This window comes from Nyctereutes procyonoides, unplaced genomic scaffold (genome assembly GCF_905146905.1).
Source record: "Nyctereutes procyonoides isolate TBG_1078 unplaced genomic scaffold, NYPRO_anot_genome, whole genome shotgun sequence".
NCBI lineage: Eukaryota > Metazoa > Chordata > Mammalia > Carnivora > Canidae > Nyctereutes > Nyctereutes procyonoides.
This window is the reverse complement of record NW_026575020.1, coordinates 4,397,223-4,425,072: the sequence shown is the minus strand read 5'-3', so window position 1 is coordinate 4,425,072 and position 27,850 is coordinate 4,397,223. Positions and strand designations below refer to the sequence as shown.

The 27,850-nt window shown below is 48.8% G+C and overlaps 1 protein-coding gene and 1 non-coding gene across 7 annotated transcripts; both read right to left on the bottom strand.

Annotated features, from left to right (window-relative positions):
- Nucleotides 1–936: 936 nt before the first annotated feature.
- MED24 (mediator complex subunit 24) lies at nucleotides 937–27,603 on the bottom strand. Of its 6 annotated transcripts, none has more exons than XM_055329657.1 (27): nucleotides 27,390–27,603; nucleotides 26,756–26,964; nucleotides 26,584–26,666; nucleotides 15,932–15,970; nucleotides 15,509–15,582; nucleotides 14,919–15,151; nucleotides 14,718–14,774; nucleotides 13,151–13,262; nucleotides 12,870–13,020; nucleotides 12,444–12,557; nucleotides 11,852–11,899; nucleotides 11,371–11,453; nucleotides 11,015–11,101; nucleotides 10,459–10,570; nucleotides 9,607–9,749; nucleotides 8,545–8,582; nucleotides 8,031–8,113; nucleotides 7,509–7,687; nucleotides 7,296–7,395; nucleotides 6,810–6,985; nucleotides 4,453–4,717; nucleotides 3,934–4,115; nucleotides 3,674–3,764; nucleotides 3,260–3,359; nucleotides 2,104–2,184; nucleotides 1,635–1,783; nucleotides 937–1,464 (listed from the first exon to the last, which is right to left on the bottom strand). In XM_055329657.1, exons 2-27 carry the CDS (start codon nucleotides 26,883–26,885, stop codon nucleotides 1,348–1,350), a joined length of 3,027 nt encoding a protein of 1,008 aa, XP_055185632.1. In that variant the 5' UTR covers nucleotides 26,886–26,964; nucleotides 27,390–27,603; the 3' UTR covers nucleotides 937–1,347. The 6 variants fall into 6 exon arrangements, with proteins under 6 accessions (XP_055185632.1, XP_055185619.1, XP_055185640.1 ...); XM_055329644.1 differs by lacking the exon at nucleotides 27,390–27,603 and adding an exon at nucleotides 27,343–27,383; XM_055329665.1 differs by lacking the exon at nucleotides 27,390–27,603 and adding an exon at nucleotides 27,343–27,375 and having other exon boundaries at nucleotides 26,756–26,941.
- LOC129518431 (small nucleolar RNA SNORD124) lies at nucleotides 8,194–8,297 on the bottom strand. Its single transcript, XR_008666194.1, has one exon. It is a non-coding gene; the product is annotated as a small nucleolar RNA SNORD124 (small nucleolar RNA).
- Nucleotides 27,604–27,850: the final 247 nt, after the last annotated feature.

The following is a 27,850-nucleotide window of genomic DNA, read 5'->3' as shown; positions in this document are numbered from 1 at the left end:
GAGGGAGATGCAGAGATTGGAGGGGCTGCTTCACACCACAGGTCAGATGCACTCCTGTGTCCCCAGCCGAGGATGCACCTGTGGTCCCACGGTGCTTCCACCAGACCTGTGAAGTCCAGACTGCCAGCTGGTCCCCAGGCCCCCCTGTCTCAAGGCTTCCCCTTGGCTCTTCGGGCACCTCCCACTTCCTTTTTTTTTTTTTTAAGATTTTATTTATTTATGAGAGACAGCAAGAGAGAGGGAGGCAGAGGGAGAAGCAGGCTCCACGCAGGGAACCTGACGTGGGTCTCCAGGATCAGGCCCTGGGCTGAAGGCAGCGCTAAACCCCGGAGCCACCGGGCTGCCCGTGGCACCTCCCACTTCCCTTCCCAATCTGGCTCCTCAGAAAGGAAGGGCTGGCTGAGCAGGGCCAGAACCCCCAGCTGCATGGCTCAGAGCCCTCCTTCTCCACTTGATCCTGAAGAAACCAGGACTTGGAAGATGTGTGCACAAGAAGAGCAAAGGTTAAACAGATCCAGCCCCTCAGCCCCTAGTCCTCCTCTGGAGAGGGGCAGATCAAACTGGAGCCAGTCAGACTCGGGGTGGGGTTGGGTCTCCTGAGAGAGCGTCAGAAGGACAGGACACCCTACCCCAGCACCAGCAGGGCCTTTAGCCAAAACCTCTCCCTTCTCAGAGTTCAGTCTGACTTTGGGGTGTGAGGGTAAGCAGCGGGCGTGTGTTGACTCCTTACTGCCTGGTGCCGGTCCGAGGAAGGGAAGTCCTGCCCCTTCTGAGCGGACAAACACAGGAACCCAAGCCTGCCCAGCCCTCCTCTGCACACCTCTCCTGCTCTCCTCAGCCAAGGACTGGGCCTCTTCCTGGGCACAACACATGGGATTCTAAGGAGAAGATGCTGTTCCCTGCCTCAGTGGGACACTGACATCACTTAGAATCACACAGGGACCCACAAAAGTCTTTATTTACAAATGAGTTGAGGTGAACTTCCCTCGTGTGTTACAAAAAAAACCCAGACACATACACACACACAACTTTGCACCTACAAAGTTCCTCGGAGGTACACGTACTGCTGGAAGAGGGCAAGCAGGGGTGCGGGGTGCTGAGGGCCTGGGCTAAGAGCCAGGCTGCACACATTCTTCAGGTGCTGGCAGTGAGCAGAGGAAATTAAGAAAGAAACTGGGAGACGTCTTAGAGGTCAGATATCAGGATAGGGGAATGATCTGGAAATGACATAGGGCTCTTACATCACATGGATATGAGCAATGATGTCTCATCTTCCTTCACTGTTCCCTTCTGAGGCGCCTGGGGCTGTGTTCCCCCAGATGGCCCCCCACGGCCACTCCAAGCCCCTCAGAGTGCAGCAATGGCCTTGGCGGCCACCTGGCGACCCAGAGACAGGCTGAGGTCCGTGATGGCCAGAACCACCTTGGGGCTGGACATGGCTGATACCTTCACCAGCTCCGATACCTGCCAGACAAATGGCCACTCACTGAGGCTGCTCTGGTCCCGGGGGTAGCCCTCCTACTCTGAGGGCTGTACTTGAACCCCATCTGCGTTAAGACTTGCTGCCCCCATCTGAGCTCCAAGGTGGGGCCAGGCCAGGCGGGGCCGGGCTGGGCCTGGGGCAAAGCACTCACAGTGGTGAAGGGCATGAACTGCAGGATGCTGCCTCGGCTGCCCTGCTCCAGGCAGTCCACACACTCCTCCATGAACCACTGCACAAACTGAGTGTGCGGGCCAGCGGTGCGCGACCCCAGGATGGAGGAAATGAGCAGGAACAGATTGGCTGTGCAGAAGGAAGAGGGAAACACTCTGTGAGGGGGGATCTGAGAAGAGGAGAGACTGGGAGGTAGTGGCACTGAAAAACAAAAAGAAAGAAGTGCTCAGAGTGCCCCCCAAATGGGGGCGTCAGAAAGAGGAAGTGTGAAAGGAAATCGTGGGACTGGATGGGAGCCTGGGGGTGACAGGAGAGCCAGCAGCTGGGGAGATGGAGGAACGAGATGGGGACACATAACAGGGGTGAAGGGGCACCAGGAGACCCCCCCCTCCAGCCAGTGAGGCCTCAGCATCCCCATTCCCCAGCCAGAGCGCAGTGGAAGGACTCACCCAGGACTCGATTCAGTGGGTCTCTCATGTTAACTGTGTGCAGCTGGGAGGCTGACAGGGAGCTGCTCATGGAGCGGTCAGCTGTGGGGCCAAGTGGAGGGAGCCTGAGGCAGAGGCCCCCTAACCTTTCAAAACCCCCCTTCCCAGGGGACGCCCTCACCCATCAGGCGTGGAGGAAGGCGTGGGGAAGTCCCCAGATCCAGAGTCACAGAGGGGCCCTAAATACAGAGATCTCAGAGGGAGATGAGAGAGAACATTTGGTGAGCACCGCCAGGTGCCAATCTGCTGGCTGCACACAGATCAGACCACCTGATCCTCACACCCTCACTTCACAAATAAAGACACTAAGACTCAGGGATCCCTGCATGGCGCAGCGGTTTAGCGCCTGCCTTTGGCCCAGGGCGCAATCCTGGAGACCCGGGATCGAGTCACACGTCAGGCTCCCAGTGCATGGAGCCTGCTTCTCCCTCTGCCTGTGTCTCTGCCTCTCTCTCTCTCTCTCTCTCTCTATCATAAATAATAATAAAAAAAAAGACACTAAGACTCAGATTTGCTGAGTAACCAGCCAAAGGTCATAAGGTTTGTGGGTGGCAGACATAGCACCCTTCCTCTGCCCAAGTGCACAGTTGAGGCCTTAGAGAAACTTCCTAGACTCAAGAGAAATTTCTGGAAACAAGAAAAATTAAATGCCACAGAAGCAGCCCTTGGCAGGGAGCAGTAATGACATCAAGGGGAGCCGGTAGGGGAGGGGTGCTCTTCAGGCAGGAAGAGTGGGGAGCAACCCCAGTCCCAGCCCAGCCTCAGGGCCTGTTTCAAGGCAAGGAAGACCAGAGCTCGTGAGTCAATGGCATAGACTGTGCCTGAGGTAATGAGCTCACTTGTGATGAGTAAAGGGTAGGGAAGGGATGGTGGTATGTCCGGGGCTGGGCTGGGGTCTGGGCAGAAGAGCTTCAGTCTTCCAGAGAGTCCCCAGCAACCTCTAGTCTCTCCATAGGCAGAAAGCAGAGCAGCAGTGGGAGCAGAATGGGACAACCCCCCACCACATTCTCTGACAAGCAAAGATGCTGGCGGCCAGGTACTACGCCACACAGCTTTCCCAGTCAGAGTGAGTTCCCAGGAAAAGGAGGAGCCTGCCCAGCCCCATCTGAACGCTCACTGGGACTCGAGAGGATGTTAGCATCTTCCTCATTGGAGCTCAGCAGACGCATCAGCTTTGAGGGTTGCATGTCATCCAAGGGGAAGAGACTGACATAATCCTGGAGGGTGGAAGGGTCACTATTAGCCACCCTGGGCTCCCAAGGTTTCCGTTATCAGGGAAAAGAGTTGCAGCTCATACAGGAGTGAGGAAGACTCAGCTCCCCATAGGTCTCTGCCGGCATCTCAGTAGGGCCAGCCTCCCTCACCCTCCCACAGTCCTAATGAGAGACACCCTCACACGGACACCCCTGCAGATGCTTGGCCAGCCAAGCCCTGACACAGCCACCCAGGGGCAGGACCCGTGCCTCCTACCCCAAAAGCCTCAGTAAATGTCTGCTGAGCACATGAACAAGTGAACAGAGGGGTCCCCTACCTCGATGTCTTCACGATGTCTCTTTTTTTGGCGGGAGGATGCCTGTCCCTTATGGGAGGAATAGGAACTCAGGGCACACCAGACAGCTAGCCTGGCAAAGGGTTCCAGGAGAAGAGGGTAAAGTCAGAGGGCCCCAGAGCGGGTTTCTGTGCCTGTGCCCCAGCTGACAGGGCTTCCCCACAGCCCAGCCTCCCTGGGCGGCCCCAGGCAAGGGGCACTCGGCACTGCTGTGGGGACTTGGGGTTCCGAGAGAATCCTACTTGGCCAGAGCAGTGCCAGGGGGGTCCATGAGGCTGTGCCACTTGGAGGAATCGGTGAGCAGGCCAGGCAGGATGTGGCCCAGCAGGACCAGGGTCACTTGCTGCATGTCCAGACAGAAGATGGAGTAGAGCAGCTCCACGGCCCGCAGAGTGTGCTCCTTCCGTGTCTCCTTCAACAGCTCCTGGATGAACAGGGAAGGGTTTGGAGCCAAAGGCTCCCGACACAGGGTTCTCTAGGAGGGCACACAGGGGCAGCCACATCAGCCTCTGGCCACTGCTCCTGAGAAGCTGGCTCCCCTCAGAGCCCAGGAGCCCCGAGACCAAGCCCTGCCTCTGTATTTCGAGGAATCTTCTCACAGGACTGATGCAGCCTCTCAGAAAAGCCCCGCCAACCAGGCTACGTATAGGACTCTGGTCCTGGTTTGTATTTTCTCAGCTCTCTCCCAGTCTGAGGGTACCTGCTCCCCCAGCCGAGGACTGGGTGAGCATCTGGCCCCCCAAATGCCATGCCCTTGGTACCTTAATCAGGTTGTTGCAGAACCAGTAGACGCCTCCCATGTGCAGCAGGGTGTCAAAAATGTGGATGGAGCGACTGTCCACCCATCCTTTCTCCAGCACCTTGGCAAATATGTCCGTCAGCACCTCCTTGATGGGTCGCTTGGGGGGCAGCAGATTCCAGTAGGGCATTGTGTCCACACCCGTGGACGGGAACTTGATCTGGGTGGCTGTCTGCTGTAGCACGTCAGCACACATGTGCTCCAGAATTGAGCTCATGATCACCACCCTGGGGGACGGGGAGAGGACCTCAGGTTCAGGTTCAGGCAACACCAGGTTTATGAGCAGAACAAACACCCAGGCCAAACTTATCCCAGGACTTGAGTTACGGAAATATTCCTGGGGAATGAACCCCATTCTGTGCTGAGGGAGGAGACAAGAGGAAGTCACAATCTCCTAGCAGACCTGACCCTACTTGTCCTGCTCCTGGCAGGTCTCTCACCTGCTGGGCACAAAGCCTAAGGTGGGGGGCAAGTTTGCTCTCCTCCCCCAGGTTATTTCAGTGACATATTCATATTTTCTCTGTCTCCAACTTCCCCCATCCCTCAAACCTGAGCCCTGCCAATCCCTGGACATAAATAAATACAATCACTTCCCTCTGGGCTGAGTGCTGGGGGGGGGGGGGGTCCCCGCCCAGCCTTGGCCTCCTCCCAAAGTAAACTGTTACTTCCAGGACAGGGGCCCAAGGGCTGCCCCACAAGACTCTTCCCGGCCTCTGTTAGCTGGGCAAACAGAAGCATATGTCCAGGAATTTTCTAGCAATCTTTGACTGAGTTAGCACTCAGACCCCCATGAGTTACCCGGTGAGTTACCCAGTGAGTTACCCAGGTCTGAGTGCTAACTGTTCCTGGAATGCTGGATGGCTCTTGGAACGTTGCTATGATTCTCAGAGCCACTTCTTTCCACCTGCATAATGTATCCACAGATTTCCCACTATTTCTCACCCAGAGAGGAGTCAGGGTGCTTAGCATGAATTATGTCAGAGCAAATTCTCCATTACTTGTGAAGGAAGGATGTGAGGGAAGAAGAACAGAGAAGGAGGTGAGGAAAAAGGAGATGTGACCTTACAGGCCCTCACCAACCATATCTAGGCACAGTGTTTCCACTTCTCCACTCTAAGGCACCCTGACAGCTACTTGGTGAGTCCTCTCTCTTAGCTTACCGGTCGTGCATGCTCACTTCATAGCAGCACCATTTGCAACAGCTGAGAGGTAGAAGCTACCCAAGTGTCCACTGACCGATGGATGGGTAAACAAAATGTGGCACGTACATATGATGGAATACTATTTTGAAGGGAATTTTGACACAGGCTATGACATGGATGAACCTTGGGGACATCATGCTAAATGAAATAAGCCAGGCACAAAAAGACAAACACTGTAGGATTCCAGCTACATGGGGTACCTAAAGTAGTCAAATTCATAGAAAGAGAAGGTAGAATGGTGGTTACCAGAAGATATGGAGGGGAAAAGGGGTGAGTTGTTAATGGGTACAAAGTTTCAGATTTACAAGAAGAAAAGATTCTGGATGTCTGTTTCACAACAATGTGAATATCTCATGTTGCTAAATTACATACTTAAAAGCAGTTAAGACAGCCAATTTTATGTTATGTATTTTTTTTTAAGATTTTATTTATTTATTCATGAGAGACACAGAGAGAGAGAGAGGCAGAGACACAGGCAGAGGGAGAAGCAGGCTCCATGCAGGGAGCCCGATGCGGGACTCGATCCCGGGACCCCAGGATCACGCCCTGGGCCAAAGGCAGGTACTAAACCGCTGGACTACCCAGGCGTCCCTATCTTACTAGAATTTAAAAAAGAAAGTTATTAGATAGGGGAATGATCCAAAACCACTGAACTCAACACAGATGGAAGCTGCCAGGGAGGTCCCCCACAGTTCTGAAAAGCCATGGCAGGAAAATGTCACAAAAGATAGGCAGTTGGGAGGACAACGAGGGTGCGCAGGCCCAAGGTTCATAGTTCTACAGATGGGTTCCGGGTTATTAGCTACAGCTAATAAACTACTCTGTTCTGCTGGTAAGCTAGTTCTCCAGAACTTGAGCTCTCTGAAGACCAGAATCACAGCTATTCAGGGTCTGCGTTTCTGGGACACAGCAGGGGCTGGATCGTAAACACTCCTGGCTCAGAGACACACTCTAAATGTTGCTGAGTCAGTGCATGAACACGTAAATAAGAATGTGAGTGAGCAAGTGAGCAGCATGTTTGGGAAAGTAAGAGAAGAGGGGGATACTAGTTACTGGAGGTGCCAACTTCTCACAACAGGCCTACAGAGTTCCAGAGGGGAGGGGATGGGTTACTGACCTCTCATTGTAGAACTGCAGGGTGTTCTCACTGTACAGTGGCCCTGCCAGCTGGCGGATCATCTGCAGCGACTTCTCACGCTCATCCAGCCCCAGCATCCGCACGTGGGCCACAAGCCAAGCCACAGCACATACTGCCAGACTGCACACTTTCCCCTTGATATTATCTGTGATTTTCTGGGGAAGGAAAGGGTGACTGAGGCCGCTTTCTTCCCCGCCCTGTCACTTTCCCTGGCCTCTGTGGGCAGCTAAGTGCAGCAGGTGGAGTCTTGGACTGCATCCCGCACCTCTTTTCACCACAAATATGCCTTTCCCAAAGTTACCTGGGTGGGAGGGAGTGGCTAAGCCTATGATTACAAGTAAAATCAACATCCAAACATGAGCTCCTGGATTAAGGGTCTTCTTGTTCTTATAAAGTGTAACAAGCTATCAAACACGGGCTCTGTGTCTCAGGGAAGAGAAAAGCCTGCTGGAAAGGTGGGGCTACCTGGATGGACTCGAAGGCCAGTACCCCATTCTCCCAGGCATTGAGGATCTCCAAGATGGCCGCTGAGATGCTGAGACAGGCTTCGTGCCACTTCATCTGCCTACGAGGTGTAGGGGGGGAGAACAATCACCATGGGGGAGTGTGGGATGGGCTGAGGGAGAGGGTCATGCCTGCCCCCACCACCACTCTTGGGGCAGGCACCCGGCCACTGACACCAGCTTCATCTCCGAGGAGTTGTTGAGCAAGGCCACCAAGGACTCCACTTTGGTAGAGTCAGGCCAGAAGCACGGGTGGTCAGGGTTCAGGATTTTGCCCTCTTCGGGCATGCAAGTCTGCATCCACGTCTCAAAGAAGGGCACCTGTGCTCCTGTGCTTGACTCGGACAGAATCACCTAGGGAAGGAAGGGAGGGAGGGAGGGTCAGCAGCCAGTGCTCTGTGCCTCAGTTTCCTGCCCCACTGCTGCTTCTTTCCAGCCTGAAGAACTAAAGATGAACTGGTCTCAGGGAGAAAGACAGGGGCTATGCTGCCACCTAGTGGTGGGTGTGGGTGTGGCACTGAAGGATTCCGGAGTAACCAAAGGGGGCGTCTATGGGCCCAGGGGCACCTTCATTCTGCACCCAGCAGAACTAAGTAGCTTGCGGGGTGGGGAGGGGCGGCCAAGTTACTGGTCATTTCCTTCCCCCTCTCCCTGCCCACTTGGTGCCCCTAATCCTGACTGCTCTCCTCTCACTCACCTCTGAACCATAGGTCTGGGCCACGTGGCACAACATGAGGAAGGAGATGTCGAAGAGCAAGGCTCGAACTGAGGCTGCTTTGGCTACGGGGAACAAAAAGCCTGACTCCACAGCCTTGAGCAGGGCCCAGAGCCCTCGTCTGGATTGGAAGGGGGGGTCAGGATTTGCCTCAAGGAAGGTCAGTGATCAAGTGGCTCCTTCAAAGCTCTGAGGCTCAGAATCCTTTTCTTGAGTCTCAATTGGAACATCATCCCTTCCTTGGAATCCAAGACTCCTGATACCCTCCTCCTTCCCATCACCCAACCAAATCATAAAGAGGGAGGGCAATAGACAGAGGTGGTTTTGGAAGAATTCTTTGCCCAGCATTCCCCTTTCAAGGCTCCCCAAAAGCTTCAGTCATTGCTCAGGGGAGAAAAGAGCCTCCCCAGGAGGAGCAACGGGCCCTCTGTCCTCCCCTGTTCTCTCCCCCCACCCTTCCACAGTGCTGGGTCCGGGGGGCACAGAGCTGACTTACCGAGTTCTTCATTGCCATGTGTCGTAAATTCATTCAAACTGGGGGAGGAACAGAGATAGGTCACAGCAAGCAGGGCAAGGGTTCAGGGGGCTACGCCTGTCCAGAAAGGCAGTCACTAAAGTCTGAATTAAGGGTGAAACTTAAAATGAACACTACCACTACAAAAAGAACTCTTTGTTTTTAAAAGATTTCCAAGGCAGCATGCCTGGCTGGATTGATCATTAGAGCATGTAACTCTTGATCTCAGGGCTTTGAGTTTGAGTTCCACAACAGATGTAGAGATCATTTAAAAATAAAAATCTTGGGCAGCCCGGTGGCTCAGCGGTTTAGCGCCATTTCAGCTCAGGGCGTGATCCTGGAGACCCAGGATTGAGTCCCATGTCGGGGTCCCTGCATGGAGCCTGCTTCTCCCTCTGCCTATGTCTCTGCCTCTCTCTCCGTGTGTGTCTCTCATGAATAAATAAATCTTTAAAAATAATAAAAATAATAAAAATAAATAAAAATCTTGGGGCACCTGGGTGGCTCAATGGTTGAGCATCTGCCTTGAGCTCAGGTCATGATCCCATGGTCCCAGGATCGAGCCCCACATTGGGCTACCCCCTCAGCAGGAAGCCTGCTTCTCCCTCTACCTGCTTATGCAGGTGCACACATGCTCTGTCAAACAAAATCTTTAAAAAATAAAAATCTTAAGAAAAAAAAAATCCAAGGCCCAGAGAACAGCTCACCGGATGGAACAAAGTTCTATGTATCAAATTCCATGTCAACCAAAGAGTCAACAGTGTTTGAGAGCCCCTTAGTAATAACTGGGCGCACCCGAATCCCTCCACTCCACCATTTAGTGCCTCTCATCTCATCAAACACCTCTACTTCATGCTCAGCAGCAGAGAAAAGAGCACTTGACATCCAGAGACCTGCCCCTTCACTCAGTGTCTTCAACTGGGATGCTCTGGCTTGCCCTAGGCATCTCCAGGGAGACCTAGACCCTGGGGTCTTGCCCCTACTCTGCTACCTCTTCCTTTGGACACGCCTTCCCAACCCGGTTAGGGGCTCACCGTTCCTTACTTGATGAATTTCCGGGCAAAGGATTTAAGCTTCCCAGTGGCAGCAGCGGCAGCCAGCAGCAGATCCAGACTCTTCCCAGAGAGCATGTGGCCCAGGACTCCTAGCAGCCCCTCTGGGGACTTGGAGTGGTCTGCATCCATCGTCTAGGGACACAACAGGAAATCAAGTCCTGAAGAAAACCCGAAGACCACCCCCCGCACCAGATACAGCCTAATCAACCAGAGCTTCCTTCTCTGCACCATCAAGTGGCATACCACAGCCTGAAATCCAACCTATATCTTTCTGACTCCAAACTGGAAAATCACTCCCCAAATCCATCTATGCTCTCTGATCCATTCCTCTCAACTAAACTGGGATCATGGCGGTAGGGGTGTGTGGGGGGTGTGTGTGTGTGAGAGTCCCCACTGCTTCTGCAGGAGCAGGTGAAAGCACCTACCACAGTGCCTATCTTCCAAGCAGTGCCCAACAAATGCTAGTTTTCATTGGCAGCTTCCCTGCCTTGCCTGCTTCTCTACTTCCAAAGTAACTACATATAAAAGCCAGAAGAGGGGGATCCCTGGGTGGCGTAGCAGTTTGGCGCCTGCCTTTGGCCCAGGGCGCGATCCTGGAGACCCGGGATCGAGTCCCACATCGGGCTCCCGGTGCATGGAGCCTGCTTCTCCCTCTGCCTGTGTCTCTGCCTCTCTCTCTCTCCCTCTCTGTGACTATCATAAATAAATAATTTGAAAAAATAAATAAATAAAAGCCAGAAGACAAAGTGGTCTACAGCCTCAATTTCCTTTATCTGGAAGCAGAGACAAAAGTGGAAAACAGGAAGAGATGACCCTGGAGACAAGGGAAGGGCATACTCACCTTGAGGATATTTGTGACAGTGGGCTCTGCCCGGAGGATCAGCCCAGGATTGGGCTGGATGTTGGCATTTTCTCCTGATTTCAGCTGGGGTGCATGTTCCCGGTCTGCTGCGCTGTGGCCATAAGCCATTGGCCAAGAGAAGGGAAAAGAAAGAAGTTCCTGATGTGCTCCCTGGTCCAGCGCCAAAAGCAGAGGCCCAGAGAAGGTGGGGAGCATAGAAGAACCTCTGCGGTTGGGGTGATGTTCATGCATGCATGTCCACTGGTGTGACTGCTTCAGTTTGTCACTGATCATTACCTCAACTCTGAAAGTTCACTTGAGATTAAAGGAAGATTTAGGATTTTTATTGTGTTCACAGAGGGTGAGAATTCAAGTGCAGCACCCAAGGGTGCAGAACCCTAGTGCGCAGAAACCCATGTCTGCCACTCCTGGTAAGCCCAGGCATGGCCCCAGGCACCTGCATGGGAAGGGGAGAGGCACCCAGCAGTCCAGCCTGGACAGGAGGAAAGGGGGGCAAGCGGCATGTCAGCCAGGCCGGGGGGGAACTCATGCTTACCGCTTGGCCAGAAGGTTGGTCACACTGGCTTCGGACAGAAGCCCCTGCTTGCTACATTCTTGGAGGAGGAATTTTGTACAGTCACAGCTGTGAGGGAAAAAGATCATGAGGGGCCTGGGCACACAGCAGGGATGACTGAGGGATGGGGACAGTAGGCCTCTGCCTCGTTTCCTCCCTCCTTCAGGATGGCAGATGGGCTCTGGCACCCAGCAACTATGGGGCTGGGGCCTCCTGCCCCTGCTCAGGGGCACAAACCAGGTGACAGTCCCCTGAGATTGGCCTGGCACAGAGGAGCTGGGGAAGAGCCAGAACACCTTCCAGAAGGTAGAGCAGGGGTGAGCTAGGGGAGTTCGTACTTGCAGCGCTGGTCAGCTTTGTCCAGCAAGGGTGTGAGCTTCAGCAGGAACTCAAAAGCACAACTGACATCCTCGGTAAAGTCCTACAAAGAGCCAGAAGCTGCCATCTGCCTTCTGGGTCCTCTACTCCACCCATAGTTTGTGACACAGGTTTACGAGGACACCCCATTGGACATAAACACCGAAAAGTTGGCCACGCCCACCACTGGCTTCCAGTGACATGACAGGGAGGAGTGTAGAGGACCAATCTCTACACTGGCCCTGGTCACCTTGGGCAACCCTGCATCTCGTGTGGCCTGGCCACCTCTATCTGGAGAATGGGCATGCACACAAGCATGTGCACTTACCTTTCCAGCCTGCCCCCAGGTGCAAGAATGCAAGACTGACCCCTCCCTTGCCCATTTCTCCTTTGCCCTTGTGGAAACAAGGATTCACGAATTCCCATGACCACCTTTCCCCTAATCTCATTTCTTCAACTTACCTTGTCCCCATGACAGTATTTCTTTAACTTCACCAAAACCTGTGGAATCTAGAGAGTGAGGCAAGAGAAAAACATGAAGATCAATTTCTTCTCTCTTTCCCCCAGAACTAAAGGCATCCCTTCCATCTCCCTGTTCTGAGCAGACGCAGGAACCCTTCCACCTTGGAAATGAAAGCACTCTTAGGGCCAAATTAGAAAATTGGCAGGCATCCAAGTGCTTAGTGCCCAATGCCTACAGGACACAGACACCCCTCACTTCTGCTGTCTCCACAAGGAATTGCCATAAGCAAAGGGAATCCTGATTCAAGGACCGGGGCCCACTGCTCTGGCTCCTATAACTGCCCCACGCCAATCTTGCTGATGACTGAGCTAAACGGCACCTGTGTGCTAAGAGATGGCACACGCCTGCCAAGTAGGCTAAATATAGCCCCAGGACTTTCAGAGAAAAGACTCGATGGGAACTTGCACTGGGGGACCTGGCAAGCTGTAGCCAACACCAGCGGGAAGAAATGCTGGACAAAGATCCTGGGTGTTGCTGCTTTTCCTGAGAACATTTCTAGACTTGGCTCTGTTGCTCCCATGTGCCAGGTACCTTAAGGAAGGTGAATGCTGTCCACTTGAGCTCCTCCGTACCCTCGGGAGACTCGATGAGCCCCACAAAGCAAGCTTTCCAGATCTCCAGGACAAAAAGTGGGGTGGGAATATGCTGTAGGATGATCCGAAAGTGAAGACTAAGAGGGTGTCCATCCCCCTTCATCTTCTGAAGGTCCCAGGGTCTGGGGGGATGGTAGGGGCCGGTCAGGCAAGCTCAGAGACTGTGCAGGACAGGTGCTTCACCACTCCAATGTGAGAACAGGGACGTCAGGTGAAATGGCACCACCGTGCACGACAGGGATCTGATTGCCACCATGGATCAGGAGAAATCCCCTTCCTCCCAAGAAGTACCAGAAGAATCCTCCCCACTGCCCCAAGTGGCCAGGCCACCATGTTGACAGAGAAGCAGCCCTGGGCCCCCCACCTGCATGCGCTTCACCATCATCAACTGTTCCACCAGGGGCTGGGTCTCGCCTGTCAGGTTCATGGTGCCCTCGAGCAGGACCACGGCATGAACTGTGGGGTAGCCGGTCTTGTGCAGCTGCTCCGAGTGTACAGCCAGCATTGTGGGGATGCTGAAGGGAACGGGTACACAGCGAGGGGGCAGGTGAGAGCAGGTGAGTGGAGGCCAGGGGCCACATCTCCCCACCCACACCCAGGGCCTTTCCTCTCTCCCTCCACCCCAATCAGCCTGGGGCCCAGTACCTCCTAATGAGCGTGCCACACTGCTCAGCCTGGCTCCGGAGCTGGGGGTTGCTGAGACTGGCCAGGATCTCCCCGAGCTTCAAGAGAGAATGCTCAATGGCAGTCCAGGAGGCTGGTGGAGAAAAGGACATGCAGACATACGATGGCAAACAGAGAGGAAGACACTGGCCCTGAGCTCCTCAACTGGCCTCTCTGGACCCTCAAAAGCACACATGGAGGTTTCCCCTGAGGATGACATGGAGGCCAGGGGCCTGAGGGCAGCATGCACGGTTTCTAGAAGGGGGATGGGGAGGTGAGCACCAACAGTGAAGGCCCTAGAAACTATCCCCAGAGGCCTGCCTCCTAGGGTTGCACGTAGCTGACTTTAGAGCCTAACACAGATATGGCTTAACATGGGCAGTGGCAGGGAGAGGCACAGCGGGGCTGGAGTCCAGCAGCTAGAACAGGGAGGCAGCCATAAATCGCCTTAGAAGCAGCCAGCCTTGCAAGCGGCCACCACTATATAGGGCTAAGTTAGATTCCCAACCAGCCTCCCGGGTTCACCCCTGCCTTGCCCTGTTGAGGCCTATGCTCTCACTGCCCTCCCTCTCTGCAGGTGCCCACACTCATCACCACCTCACAAACTCACTCTCCTCAAGCCTTTGTTCAAGCCCAGATCCTTTCTTTGACAACTCACCCAACTGGTCCAACCCACTGACCTCTCCTCCTAAATGCTTGTTTCATGGTCTATACCACATTATTTTGCACTTAATTAAGAGTCACTTATCCTAGTTACAACTCCAGAGGGTCAAATGATGAATACTGGTACCAACTAGCCCGTTAACCTCCATGTGGCATGGGGAAAAAAACAAAAAGGTAAGACCTAAGATCCATTAAAATTAAGTTAAATATTCATTCACTTTTCAGCCACTAAAACCTTTGTCAAGGGCTCAAGATAGGTAAGACATGATCAACATAGTCCATTTTTATGGAGGGATCATCTTTCTGGACTTTTGACAGGTAACAAAACATACTTTAAGAAGTAACAAATATACAAATCCTATAATAAATTCTCCAAACAGGTCCTGAAGACCTGGGTGTAATCCATTCTAGCATTCTTGCTGCTGGAGAGTAAGAGAACCTTAGGTGGCCTCAAGCTACTACACGACTGTGGCCTTGGGCCCCATGTCCAGAAACACTAGAGTTTCCCCTCCTATCAGGTGATCTGTCTCCTCTCAGACTCTGGAGAGTTCCAATATTTAACATCTGCACCTGAGTCAAGAGGTGTATGATACAACAGGCCTGATAGCAGACAGGTACCATATTTAAAGGGACATGTTAGGCAACACTCAAACAACAAGAGGCATTTGTTTTCAGATGAGTAGTGTGGAGACAAACACAAGGATGGATGGTGTGCTTCTCTTGTCCTCTAATTTCTTCCATGTATATTACATACTGGTCTTGCTCCCCACTAGCATGTATGCTTTTTGAGGGCAGGGACCCTGCCACATGCTCCTTTGGTAGCCCCCCACCCCCCACCCCCAGCACCTGGCACAGTGCTGGGCATACAATAATGCTCAGTAAATACCTGTTGGTTGATTGGCTCGGGTGCCACCCTGCCCAAGTCCCTGGGATGTATGCAATGCTTATGGGGAGAAAAAAAAGGAAGTGGGATGATTTCAGATCCTCCTGGAAAGAAGTGGGATGGCATCCTGCCTCTCCCCTCTCAATTAAAGAACTGGCTATGGGAACAGTGGCAGGTGGGGCTCAGGGGAACCAGGGGACATACAGGCCTCCTCTAGTTTGGCGATGTGGAGCAGGGCCCGGTTCTTGGTGCTGCTGAGGGTCTTCTCCAGGCGTAGCAGGCACATGGCAAGCTGCTTCTCCCCAGCCGCTGGAGTGCCGGCCTCCAGCCCCTCCCGGAGCCGCTCCGCAGAGGCTGCAGTGCAGCGCAGCAGCCAGTGGAGGGCGCTGAGAAGGGCCCGGCACAGCCCGATGCACTCCTCTGCTTTGCCATGACAGCTACCGGGAAAGGATGCAAAATCTGTCTTGGCTCCAAGGGTTGAAATATTACCCACATCAATGTTCCCCAGAGTGCCTGGCACACCCCTACTAGGGAAGAGAGCTGGGAAGCTAGCAAAGTCCTAGGGAAGACAGCCCCGTCGACTTCCACCAGACACGATTTCAAATGAGCCACTCCAAAGAGAAGAGGCCTTTTGTCCTAAGGGACTAAGTAGAGAAGGATGGGGATGGGTGGGTGCAGAAGAGCAGATGGGAAGAAGAAGTGCAGGAACCCACTGGGTTGGTGTCAGTCTATGGGCTAAGGAGCTTCTCTTTTACACTAAGATAATGCTGGAAGCTTATGAGCCCTGCCATTACCTCAGTCGGTCACAAAACATGTCCATGATATCCAGCAAAGCCTGGACACACAAGTCCCGGGAAAAGTCATCAAACTGTGGAAAGAACAGTAATGATGCTACGGACCATCCCAGTCGACTGCTGGTCTCACATGTGAGGCAGATGGCGTATTCAGGATGCCTGCTCTTCTTTCCTCCTACCTCAGGTTTCAGACCCGGCATTCTTTCAACACTGAAAATTGGCTCCTAATTGCCATCCCCCCACTTCCCAGGATCCTCCCTCCTTCCAATGGAACACAGCAAGGCCAGCTACAGGCATCATGTGCTGCCTGTCCAGCCTGAGTTCCTATGATCAGAGCAGTTGAGGAGGTCAGGTCCCATCCGTCACTAACATCTCCCTAACCCCCTGCCCTCCACCTAGCTTGTTTTATGGCTCTGGTCATACCTTACTGATTGCCGTGAGGACAGAGGAGTAGGACACCATCTGGAGGGAAAGAAGAAAAGACAAAGTTCAGACAACTAGTGTCACACAGCTGGACAGGACCTAATACTGACACTTCGCATTTCTCCAGCTCTCCGAAAACCTCAACCCTCTCAAGAGGCCTTCTTCAACCATTAAAAGAAGAGGCATTGTCCCCATTCCTGCGTCTATCAGATCACCGTAAATGACATCATCAGCATATGCCCACTGAGAAGATGAGGGTGGGCGTTCAAAGGTGCCGTGCTCCATGTTCACATGCTACTCATTGTCCACTATGTACAAGGTTAAAATGACTGCTGGGAGGCAGAAGAATGGACAGGAATGAGGTTATGTTACTTTACTCCTACAGCTTCTATAAAGAGCACTTTTACTTGCACAAGAACTGGAGATGAACAAACATTCCCTGCAATGAACAAGTAGCACTTGCACCTTGAAACAAGTAGGAAATTTCATTACATACAATTCTTACTAAATTTCTAGGACTTACTCCCCAGGACTCCTCCAGGACACCTTTGATCAACCCCAACCTCCTGCCAAAGCTAAAATTCTTCCCTGTGTGCTCCAAGTAATTCCCTTATGTACCCATTACAACACAGTGGATGCCTGTTGCCCCCACAAAACTAGGGGCTCCTTGAGGTCAAGGATCACCATGAACTCACAGAGAATGTTTGCAGAATGAGGAAGTAAAAACACACCCCTGGATGAGCATTTCTCAGTCACTTCCAAGGTTGCACTGTCCCATAGGGAAGCCACTAGCCACACGTGGCTGTTTAAATTTAAATTAGGTAAAATTAACAATTCAGGTCCTTATCACACTAGCTACATTGCAAGCGCTCAACAGCCACATGTGGTTGGTGGCTACTGTACTGGACAGCACAGAAATAGATCATTTCTGTCATTGCAGCAATTTCTATTGTATGATATTCCAAAGATTCGCCAAGTTGTTAAGAAATTTTACACACACACACACACAGACACAGAGCTTCTGTGTGATAGGAATTTGAGAAACCCTGGAATAAATAAAGAACTTTCTTCACTATAGGGTATCTCTGAATCATAATATGCTTATATGCATTGAGAACCTTTAAGATAAATGGAAACAAAAATAACCAATACTTTCCAAGCTTATTTGACTAAGGGAAATCCTCCCTGAACTGTGAGCTCCCTAAGAAAAGAAATGCTGGCGAATTTATATCTGAACCTAGCCGGGGCCTAGGACATAGTAGGTCCTCATTAAGTTTTTATTGCTTTTGGGATGCCTGGACGGCTCAACAGTTGGGCGCCTGCCTTTGGCCCAGGGTGTGATCCTGAAGTCCCTGGATCGAGTCCCATATTGGGCTCCCTGTATGGAGCCTGCTTCTCCCTCTGCCTATATCTCTGCCTCTCTTTCTCTCTGTCTCTCATGAATAAATAAAATCTAAAAAAAAAAAAAAAAAAAAAAGTCTGGGGATCCCTGGGTGGCTCAGCAGTTTAGCGCCTTAGGCCCAGGCATGATCTTGGGGTCCCGGGATCGAGTCCCACATCGGGCTCCCTGCATGGAGCCTGCTTCTCCCTCTGCCTCTCTCTCTCTGTGTGTCTCTCATGAATAAATAAATAAAATATTTTTAAAATAAATAAATTAATTAATAAAATAGTGTTTATTGCTTTGGATTGATGAATTCTAGGATTGAGCATTCTGAAAAAAATTATAAAGTAAATCTCTATTAGTAAAACCTGTTCATCACCATAAGACTGGAGATGTAATTCAAAAGAAATAACTAACATATCCTGAATGAGATGAAAACCTACAGAAAGTCTTTTAAGTTATCATATTAAAAAAATAATTACAGCATGCTGATAAAATATGAATATACTTTAGAAAGTAGTTACAATTATATACTCAAAATCAATGGCAAAATATACCAAAATAAAAAAGCAGAATACAATGATAGAAACTGTCAGGATAATCACCTGCCTCATGAGTTGTCTTTCCTAGAGAAATCAAAATTTCCAAAGATTTAAGAAGAAAGTGAAGTGAGCTTCAATGGCCTTAGTATGATGGATTTTACATGCATGGTAATGCCTTCTGTGTATAATTTCTCCAGCATGTGAACAGAATGCTCTCTGTTCGGACACCTCTAACTAGTATTCTTGAATAAACAAGAGCAAAACACACAGAGGACTTAAATACACAATTAGTGTTTAGCGCCACTCTCAGCAAGATGTTCTGTGAAGCCATAGCTGGTGTCTGATGGTGATCAGAAAGTTGGGAGCCTGCCTGGGCAGGATGACCATAACGTTCCAGGCGAGTGTTTGTTTATTTATAACTGATGTCCCCATAGCAAGAGCTTGGCAGAGAACTGAACCTTGTTGGATACCAACCTGAAGGGGGAGCTGGATGTTCCCACTGAAACTGACCCCAAATTACCAGAAGAGAAATCCCTCTAATTCTGTATGTTCAAGGGGTGGTGTATGTTCCAATGTATTTATGGTCTCCAAATTCAGAATTCTGTCCAGTAAGTTTCTGCTAACAGTATCAATAAAGCAATGCTACTCTTGAGACCTAAAAATACTTTCCACAAGACGAACTAGTTTTCATAGCAGGATTTAACCTATTCCACTCTAGATTTATCTACCAATCTAGAAGTTCTAAGCTACCAAACCCCTGAGGTTGGGGACCCTCTATGTGGCCCACTGCACACCTGGCTAGCCTGGGTGGACCTGCAGCTGCTCTCTCCTCTGTTTTCTTTTCTTTTTTTTTTTTTTCTCCTCTGTTTTCCATATTCAACACCCCCAACTACTCCTAAGTGTCCTCCATGTGCAGACTGGACTGAAAAGCCTCTAGACTCTGAAGGAAGAATCAATGACTAATAGCACTTTACAAGTACTGAAGCTCCTGCATATGCATTTATTTCTCTGTTACTTCAGCCTTGCTCTCTCTTGCTTTCTCAGTAGTGTTTACACAACTCGAGATTCTTCTATCTTTAAGAGAACTTCCTGCAGACCCCCATTTCCAATTAACCACCACGCTCTCTCTCCTGCTCTCCACAGACATGCATCCTGTGCACTCACTGTCTCTACCTCCCCATCTTCCGTGCTTAATTCAACCCACTCCCATCACTTGTGTCCTGACCACTGCAGGAATCTCCTCAGTAAGCTCATCAACAAACTGGTTGTTAAACCCCATGAGAGCTCTGTGAGATTCTCAGTTCCTATCTCACGGACCTCTCAGCAGCATCCAACACCAGGAAACACTTTCTCACTTTTCAGTCCTCTCCTCCCTTGGCTGTTCTTGATACCACTCTCTTGCTTTTCTTTCTTTCTTTTTTTTTTTTAAGATTTATTTATTTATTCATGATAGACAGAGGGAGAGAGAGGGGCAGAGACACAGGCAGAGGGAGAAGCAGGCTCCATGCTGGAGTCCGACGCGGGACTCGATCCCGGGACTCAGGATCGCGCCCTGGGCCAAAGGCAGGCGCTAAACCACTGAGCCACCAAGGGATCCCCCCTTTCTTGCTTTTCTTCCCTCCTCACTGGCATCTTCTTTTCAGACTCTTATGAGGAATCTTTTTCCTATGTATGTTCCATTGGTTCCTTGGGAATTTGGCTTGGGTCACTTTTTTTTCTTTTTTAAGATTTTATTTATTTATTCATGAGACACACACACAGAGAGACAGGGACACAGGCAGAGGGAGAAGTAGGCTCCATGCAGGGAGCCTGATGTGAGACTCAATCCCGGGTCTCCAGGATCACGCCCTGGGCCGAACATGGCGCTAAACCTCTGGGCCACCGGGGCTGCCTTTGGGTCACTTTTTTTTTGCTCACTCTCTACCCTCTCTGGGAACTGTCATCCATGCCCACAGCTTCAATTAATTACCATCTACAGTTGACAACTCCAAAATCAACAGTGCCAGTCTAGGCTTCTTCTCTTAAGTTCTGGAAATGGATGTTCAACTGCCTATATTTGGAAGGCAGCTATGCTAACCACTATACCACCAATGCTCAACTGCCTATATTTGATAGCCCACACAGGCACCTTACTTAACAAGGCCAAAATCGAGGGCACCTGGGTGGCTCTATTGGTTGAGCATCTGACTCCTGATTTCAGCTCAGGTCATGATCTCATGGTCATGGAATCAGACCCTACTGCATCAGGCTCAGTGAGGAGTCTGCTTGAGATTTTCTCCCTCCCTCTCTATCTGCCCCTCCCCCTGCTCATGCTCTAGGTCTGTCTCTAAAATAAATAAATAACTCTTTAAAAATACATATATATTTTTTAAAAAGAAGGCCCAGGGCACCTGGGTGGCACAGTTGGTTGAGTGTCCAACTCTTGGTTTCAGCTGAGGTCATGATCTCAGGGTCATAAAATTGAGCCCTGCCTGTGTCAAGCTCTGCTTTTGGCACAGAGTCAACTTAGAACCCCTTCTCCCTCTGCCCCTCCCCACTATGCTTGTTCTCTCTCTCTCAAATAATAAATCTTAAAAAAAAAAAAAGCCCAAAATCAATGTCTTCTCCACCCCTCAGTAGCACCACAACCCTAACAATGGCCCTACTCTACTCTCACTGTCTCCTTATGATCCCATCAACCATCTAGTTGTCCAAACCAGAAACCTAGGTACTAGCCATGATTTCTTCCTCTCTCTCATGCCCTCATTCAGGTAATTACTGAACCTTCTCATTTGCCACCTCCTAAATGGTTCTTGAACTCATCATCTCTGCTGCCACTTCCCATGCTTATGCTAACATCATCTCTTACCTGTATTACTGCAATACCCTAAATCAGGAGTTGGAAAACCATGGCTCACAAGCCAAAACAGACTTATCATCTTTTTTGTCCTATTACAAAAAAAACAAATATATCAATGAACTAAACTATCAAGAAAGAGACCTTTGTCTGTAAGAGAATTTAGGATATGACAATAAATGGCCTATTCAATAAAGGCAGTTGAGCCAACTGTTCATCTATTTGGAAAAATAAATAAATTTGGATCTTTTCCTCACACCACAATAAATTCTAAATGGATTAAACAAAATAAATACAAAACATAAAAGTGAAAGTGAAGTGTTGGCAGAAATTGGAGAAGAATATATTTTGGTCCTTGGAGCAGAGAAGCCCTTAAGCAAGACAAAAGCCATACAGGAAAAAACGGTTAAATCTGACAACAAAAACATTAAAAACTTCTGTATACTAAGAAAATAAAACCAAAAAGTCAAAAAAAAAAAAAAAAAAAGAGCGATAGTAAATGCCAAACATAAATAACAGGGCAGCCCCAGTGGCTCAGCGGTTTAGCGCCGCCTTCAGCCCAGGGTCTGATCCTGGAGACCTGGGATACAGTCCCACGTTGGGCTCCCTGCATGGAGCCTGCTTCTCCCTCTGCCTGTGTCTCTGCCTCTCTCTCTCTCTCTCTCTCTGTGTCTCTCATGAATAAATAAATAAAATCTTAAAAAAAAACAAAAAACATAAATAACAGATAAGGATTACAAGATCAATTATATTAAGACACTTAAAAATCAGTAAGAATTTTTCTTGGGGTTCTGTGGTAGTGGTTGCACAACTCTGAATACACTATAATTCAGTAAATTTAGGGATCCCTGGGTGGCGCAGCGGTTTGGCGCCTGCCTTTGGCCCAGGGCGCGATCCTGGAGACCCGGGATCGAATCCCACATCGGGCTCCCGGTGCATGGAGCCTGCTTCTCCCTCTGCCTGTGTCTCTGCCTCTCTCTCTCTCACTGTGTGCCTATCATAAATAAATAAAATAAAATAAAAATTAAAAAAAAAATTCAGTAAATTTATATTTTAAGAGGGTAAATTGTATAGTATATGATCTATATCTCAATAAAGCTTTTACAATAAAAAACAAAAAAAAAAAAGGGGGCAAACGATATGTATAAGCAATTCCCAAAAGATATACAAGGAGCCAATAAACATATAAAAAAAAGTTCAAAATCACAATTACAGAAACACAAATTATAATGTGATGTAATTTTTGCTTTGTAGAAAGGAATTTTAAAAAATTCTATTCAGCATCAGAAAGGTGTTGGGAAACACTTTCAAACACTATGCAAGGGGTGTAAATTAATAACCATCTTTTCTGGAGGGTAATTTGCAGGATCTACTACAATTGAATATGTGGGATTTTTTTTCTTTCTTTCTTTCTTTCTTTCTTTCTTTCTTTCTTTCTCTTCCTTCTTCCTTTCCTTTTCCTTCCTTCCTTCCTTCCTTCCTTCCTTCCTTCCTTCCTTCCTTCCTTCCTTCCTTCCTTCCTATATTTATTTTAGAGAAAGTGGAGGGGTTGGGGAGGGAAAGAGAATCGTAAGCAGGTTCTGTGCTGGGCATGGACAGACCCACCCAGGCACCCTGAATATGTGGGAATTCTTTAAACTAGCAATTCCATTTCTAGGTATCTATCCTAGGGAAACATTCCTAGAAGTGCAGACAAGTATGAGATTATTTAATGAAGGATGCCTGGGTGGCTCACTTGGTTAGGCATCTATCTGACTTCGGCTCAGGTCATGATCTCAGGGTCCTGGAAATGAATCCCACATCAGGCTCCCCGCTCTGCAGGGAGTGTACTTGTCCCTCTGCCTCTCCTCCTGCTTATGCTCTTGTACACTCTCTCCAATAATTTTTTTTTAAAGAAAGTTCAATGAAACATTGAGTATAACAGTAAAAAATTAGAAACCTGTATTACAGTACATATAGAACATTTTGCATCAAATAAAAAGAATAAGGTAGGGATCCCTGGGTGGCACAGCGGTTTGGCGCCTGCCTTTGGCCCTGGGCGCGATCCTGGAGACTAGGGATCAAATCCCACGTCGGGCTCTCTGCATGGAGCCTGCTTCTCCCTCTGTCTATGTCTCTGCCTCTCTGTCTCTCTCTCTGTGACTATCATGAATAAATATATAAAATTAAAAAAATTTTAAAAAAATAAAAATAAAAAGAATAAGGTAGATGAATATGTGCTCACATGGAAAGCAGACATAAGCCAAGAAGAAAAAGGAGTACAAGAACTACATGCCACCTGAGGGATACTACTCAGTTTTTTTTTAAGATTTTATTTATTTATCCATGAGAGACACAGAGACACACAGAGAGAGAGAGAGAGAGAAAGAGAGAGAGGCAGAGACACAGGCAGAGGGAGAAGCAGGCTCCACTCAGGGAGCCCGATGCGGAACTCGATCCCGGGACTCCAGGATCATGCCCTGGACTGAAGGCAGGCGCTAAACTGCTGAGCCACCCAGGGATCCCCTACTCAGCAATTTATTTTTTTTTAATTTTTTTTTTTTATTCATTTATGATAGTCACAGAGAGAGAGAGAGAGAGAGAGGCAGAGACACAGGCAGAGGGAGAAGCAGGCTCCATGCACCGGGAGCCCGATATGGGATTTGATCCCAGGTCTCCAGGATCGCGCCCTGGGCCAAAGGCAGGCGACAAACCGCTGCGCCACCCAGGGATCCCCCCCTACTCAGCAATTTAAAGAGAATGATCTGCTGACATACACAGCCACATAGATAAATCTCAAATACATGGGCAGCCCCGGTGGTGCAGCAGTTTAGCGCCGCCTGCAGCCCAGGTTGTGATCCTGGAGACCTGGGATCGAGTCCCACATCAGGCTCCCTGCATGGAGCCTGCTTCTCCCTCTGCCTGTGTCTCTGCCTCTCTCTCTTTCTCTCTCTCTCTCTCTGTGTGTCTCTGTGTCTCTCATGAATAAATAAATAAAATCTTAAAAAAAAATCTCAAAAACATTTATTTTCTTCTAAAAGACTTATTTAGAAAGAGAGAGAACAAGAGCATACAGGGGAGGGGCAGAGGGAGAGAGAATCCCAAGCAGACGCCCCACCAAGCACAGAGCCCACCCAGGGCTCCATCTCACCACCATGACATCACAACCTGGGCAGAAACCAAGAGTCAGATTCCTAACCAACTGCGCCACCCAGGCACCCCTCAAAAACATTTATGTTAAACAAAAGAAGACAGAGTATATAGTGTTTGCTCTATCATTCTATTTCTATGAAAACCAAGTATAGACAAAACTAATCTACAGTGACAGAAAACAGTTATTGGTTGTAGGAGGACGGGCCAGAAAGGGGCACAAGGGAGCTTTCTGGGAGAATGGAAATGTTCTGTATCTTATTTTGAACATTAGTAACATGGGTATATACAGTTGCTAAAATTCAGTGAATTCATCTTAAGATCTGTGCATTTTATTGCTATAAAACATCTATACAAGGCAGCCTGGGTAGCTTAGTGGTTTAGCGCTGCCTTCGGCCCAGGGCATGATTCTGGAGACCTGGGATTGAGTCCCACGTCGGGCTCCCTGCGCAGAGCCTGCTTCTCCCTCTGCCTCTGTCTCTACCTCTCTGTTCCTCATAAATAAATAAAATCTTAAAAAAATAAAATAAAATATCTATACATACACACACATACACAAATCCTATCACACCATTCCTCCACTTTAAACTCTTCCAAACTCTTCAGCATCACCCACAGGTCCTTAATGCTTTCCCTTATCTCTCTCTAAATCCATCTCCTTCTTTTTCCTTTTTTTTTTAAAGATTTTATTTATTCATTCATGAGAGACACACACACACAGAGAGAGAGAGAGAGGCAGGCAGAGACACAGGCAGAGGGAGAAGCAGGCTCCATGCAGGGAGCCCAATGTGGGAATCGATCCCAGGACTCCAAGATTACTCCAAGCCGCCAAGCCACTGAGGGATCCCAATCCATCTTCTTCCTGACGTGCTAGCCCAGCAATTCTCAAAATATGGTCCAGGAACCCCAGGAATCTGTGAGGTTAAAACTATTTTTTAAATATTGCTAAGATTGGGGATCCCTGGGTGGCTCAGTGGTTGAGCATCTGCCTCCAGCTTAGGGCGTGATCCCAGGGTCCAGGGATGGAGTCCTGCATCAGGGTCCCCGCTAGGAGCCTGCTTCTCCCTCTGCCTGTGTCTCTGCCTGCCTCTCTCTCTCTCTCTCTCTCTGTGTCTCTATGAATAAATAAATCTTAAAAAAAAAAAAAAGTATTGCTAAGACGTTATTTGCCTTTTCTACTCTCATTCTCCCACAACTGTGGAACATCCCAAAGGCTCCATGACATGTGAATCATATAATTAAATGTGTCAACAATTGGAATATCTGTGTAACCCAGTAACAGATATTTTCCACATGACCACTTCGTGATATTATAAAATCATGCATGAGTAAAAGATCTGTTCAAAATGCAAGAGAGAGACCAATGGATTTCAATGTAACAGAGTATAAGAAGTTCATTGAGTGGAGCCTGGTTCCAACTGAGCCAGAGCATGAGACTCTTGATCTCAGAGTAGTGAGTGAGTTCAAGCCCCACATTGGATGAAGAGCTTACTTAAAAAATAATTAACTTTTTTCTTAAGTTCATTTATGTGGTTTCACATCACCTGTTGAATTTTTGGTGTCAATGAATATCCAGTTATTTGAAAAGCTTATTAACATTCTCTGCCCTGGGAAGCCCTGGTGGCGCAGCGGTTTAGCACCGCCTGCAGCCCGGGGTGTGATCCTGGAGACCTGGGATCCAGTCCCACGTCGGGTTCCCTGCATGGAGCTTGCTTCTCCCTCTGCCTGTGTCTCTGCCTCTCTCTCTCTGTGTCTCTCATGAATAAATAAATAAAATCTTAAAAAAAAAAAATTCTCTGCCCTTTTCAAACTAAATGTCTGATGTGTAAGGCCAGATTTTCTTCATAAACTTCAACCAAAATAGCCTATTGCAACAATTGAATGCAGAAGCAGATATGAAAATTCAGCTGTCTTCTATTAAACCATTAAAGAGATTTGCAAAAACGTAAAACAATGCCACTTTCCTCACTAGCTTTTTTGTTTTGGAAAATATGGTTTCCATTAAAATGTTATTTATATTAATGTGTAATATAACAGGCTTTATTTAACAGACTTTACTTTTTATTACTTTTAAATAAGTTCATAATTATTCTTTAAATTTCTCAGTTTTCATTTCTAAAATGGTAAATATGGATAGACGTAATACATATAAACAAAAGCTTTGTGGGAGTCTCAACAGTTTTTAAGAAACTAAAAGGGCCCTGAGACCAAAACTACTGCTCTACCCATATAAATTTTTTTCAGTTCCCAAACAGCATGTGATTTTTGCCTCCCAGCCTCTAAATATGCTTTTCTTTCTGCTTAGTACACTCTCACCAATATGCCTGACTAACTCCTATTAACAATAAGATCTTGGTTTAAACATCACTTTCTCCAGAAAGCCTTTCCTGATTGCTTAGCTGAATTCCATGCCTCTCTCACATACTCCCCTAGTACTGTCTTAACCTTCGTCATAAACCCATCCTGTGACTGCTTATGTCTGTTATTACTCACTAAATTCCTTGTGTACTGGGATCAGGTCTTGTTCACAGCTATATCCCCAGGGCCTATACCACTATCTGACACACTTATGAATATTTATTGATAGAATAAATTCATGTAACATTCATCACAACCAATGAAGTATTATTATTTTCACAAGAAAACTGAGGCTCAGAGAAGTGTTGTGTTGAAACAAATCCACCTAGAAAGCGAGAGCTGACGATTGTACTCCAAGTCTTTTACCTTCAAATCCTCACTCTCTGGAATAGGTGGGGCAGTTTACCTGGGAACTAATGGCATACTTCAGGTAGGACAGGATGAGAGGATTGGGGGAAGGTCCAATCATGGCCTGCTCCAGTAGTGCCTCTGCAATGGGGAATAACAAAGCAAGACTGAGTGGTTATAATTTTTATGGGTTTAGCCCTCCCATCCTTCCTTCCTACTCCACTTGAGACCTGCTAGGTTGAGGATGTCCCAGGTGGCTCCTTTGGGAAAGAATTTCTTCATGTTGATTGCCCACTGGTAGTCACTCCATCGCTCTTTCCAGGCTTGCAAGATGGCTTGCTTCAAGTTCACTACCTTCATGATTTCACTCGGAGAAGGGGCCGATGGCAGTCAGCTTTGAGGTGGGAGAAACTGAGCTAAGAGAAGGGGAGAGGAGATTCTGAAGGAAAGAACAGAGAAGGGCCAGGTTGAATGAAACGGATACGGGAAGATTTAAGGGAGGCAGAGGAACTACAAAGAAAAAATGGGGAAGAGGACAAGGAAGAGATTCTGTCAGGTTCCTCCCTCCTGAATCATCCTTCCTTAAACTGGAGCACTAAGAAAAGGGTGTCAAAGGGACTTAACATAAAGAGTAAAGAGGGTGGCAAGGGGTTAAGCCAATACGAATACCTAATTACGCCCTCAGCTCTGGCTGCGTCCCTCAGCCCCTACCACCCCAAACCCACAGTTTTTCCTCCATTTCCTCCACCTCCCCCAACTTTGAAACTGTAATTCCCTATTTCCTTTTCATCCACCACCTCCCCAATTTTAAGCCTACCGTACAAGCTAGTTCTACATCCTAGGTGTCGCCATCTTGGCACTTACCAAAGAGCTTAACTTCTATTGGCTGGGAGTAACAAACATGAGCCAATAAGTGCGGCAAGAGACAGGTCACTCCACGATGTCTTCTGGGAATTGTAGTTCCTTGGCCTGGGCTAGTGAGGAAGCTAAGGGACTAAGCTAGTCAGCCTGCATTGTTTCTCTGCTTTGGAAAAGGACAGGCAGGAGCTGAAGCATCACAGAGACTCCGGGAGCGAAGAGGGGGAGAGCTCTCAAAAGACTGCTCTTAAACAGGCGTCGCCCAAAGACGTCACTGTTGACCAGGCATTTAAATGATATTCTGACACTCTTTCGTTATATGCTAGTTAGTAGGCACAGTAGGGGTGTGGTTTTCATTTAGTGATACGTTTTTCTCTTCTCTGGCCTTTTTTTTTTAATCAATTAATTAATTAGTTGGTGCTCCTACACCTCTGCATATACCAGAGTTCTCGTATTCCAGAGGCGAC

Bases quoted from the DNA above. Each gene is read 5' to 3' on its own strand.
- MED24 (XM_055329657.1), bottom strand. From the start codon at position 26,885: ATGAAGGTAGTGAACTTGAAGCAAGCCATCTTGCAAGCCTGGAAAGAG. The intron at 10,571-11,014 runs GTAAGCATGAGT...TTATGGCCACAG, and splicing joins ACCAACCTTCTGGCCAAGCG to CGCAGCAGACCGGGAACATG. The intron at 7,688-8,030 runs GTGAGTGAGAGG...TTCCTTCCCTAG, and splicing joins CCCAGACCTATGGTTCAGAG to GTGATTCTGTCCGAGTCAAG.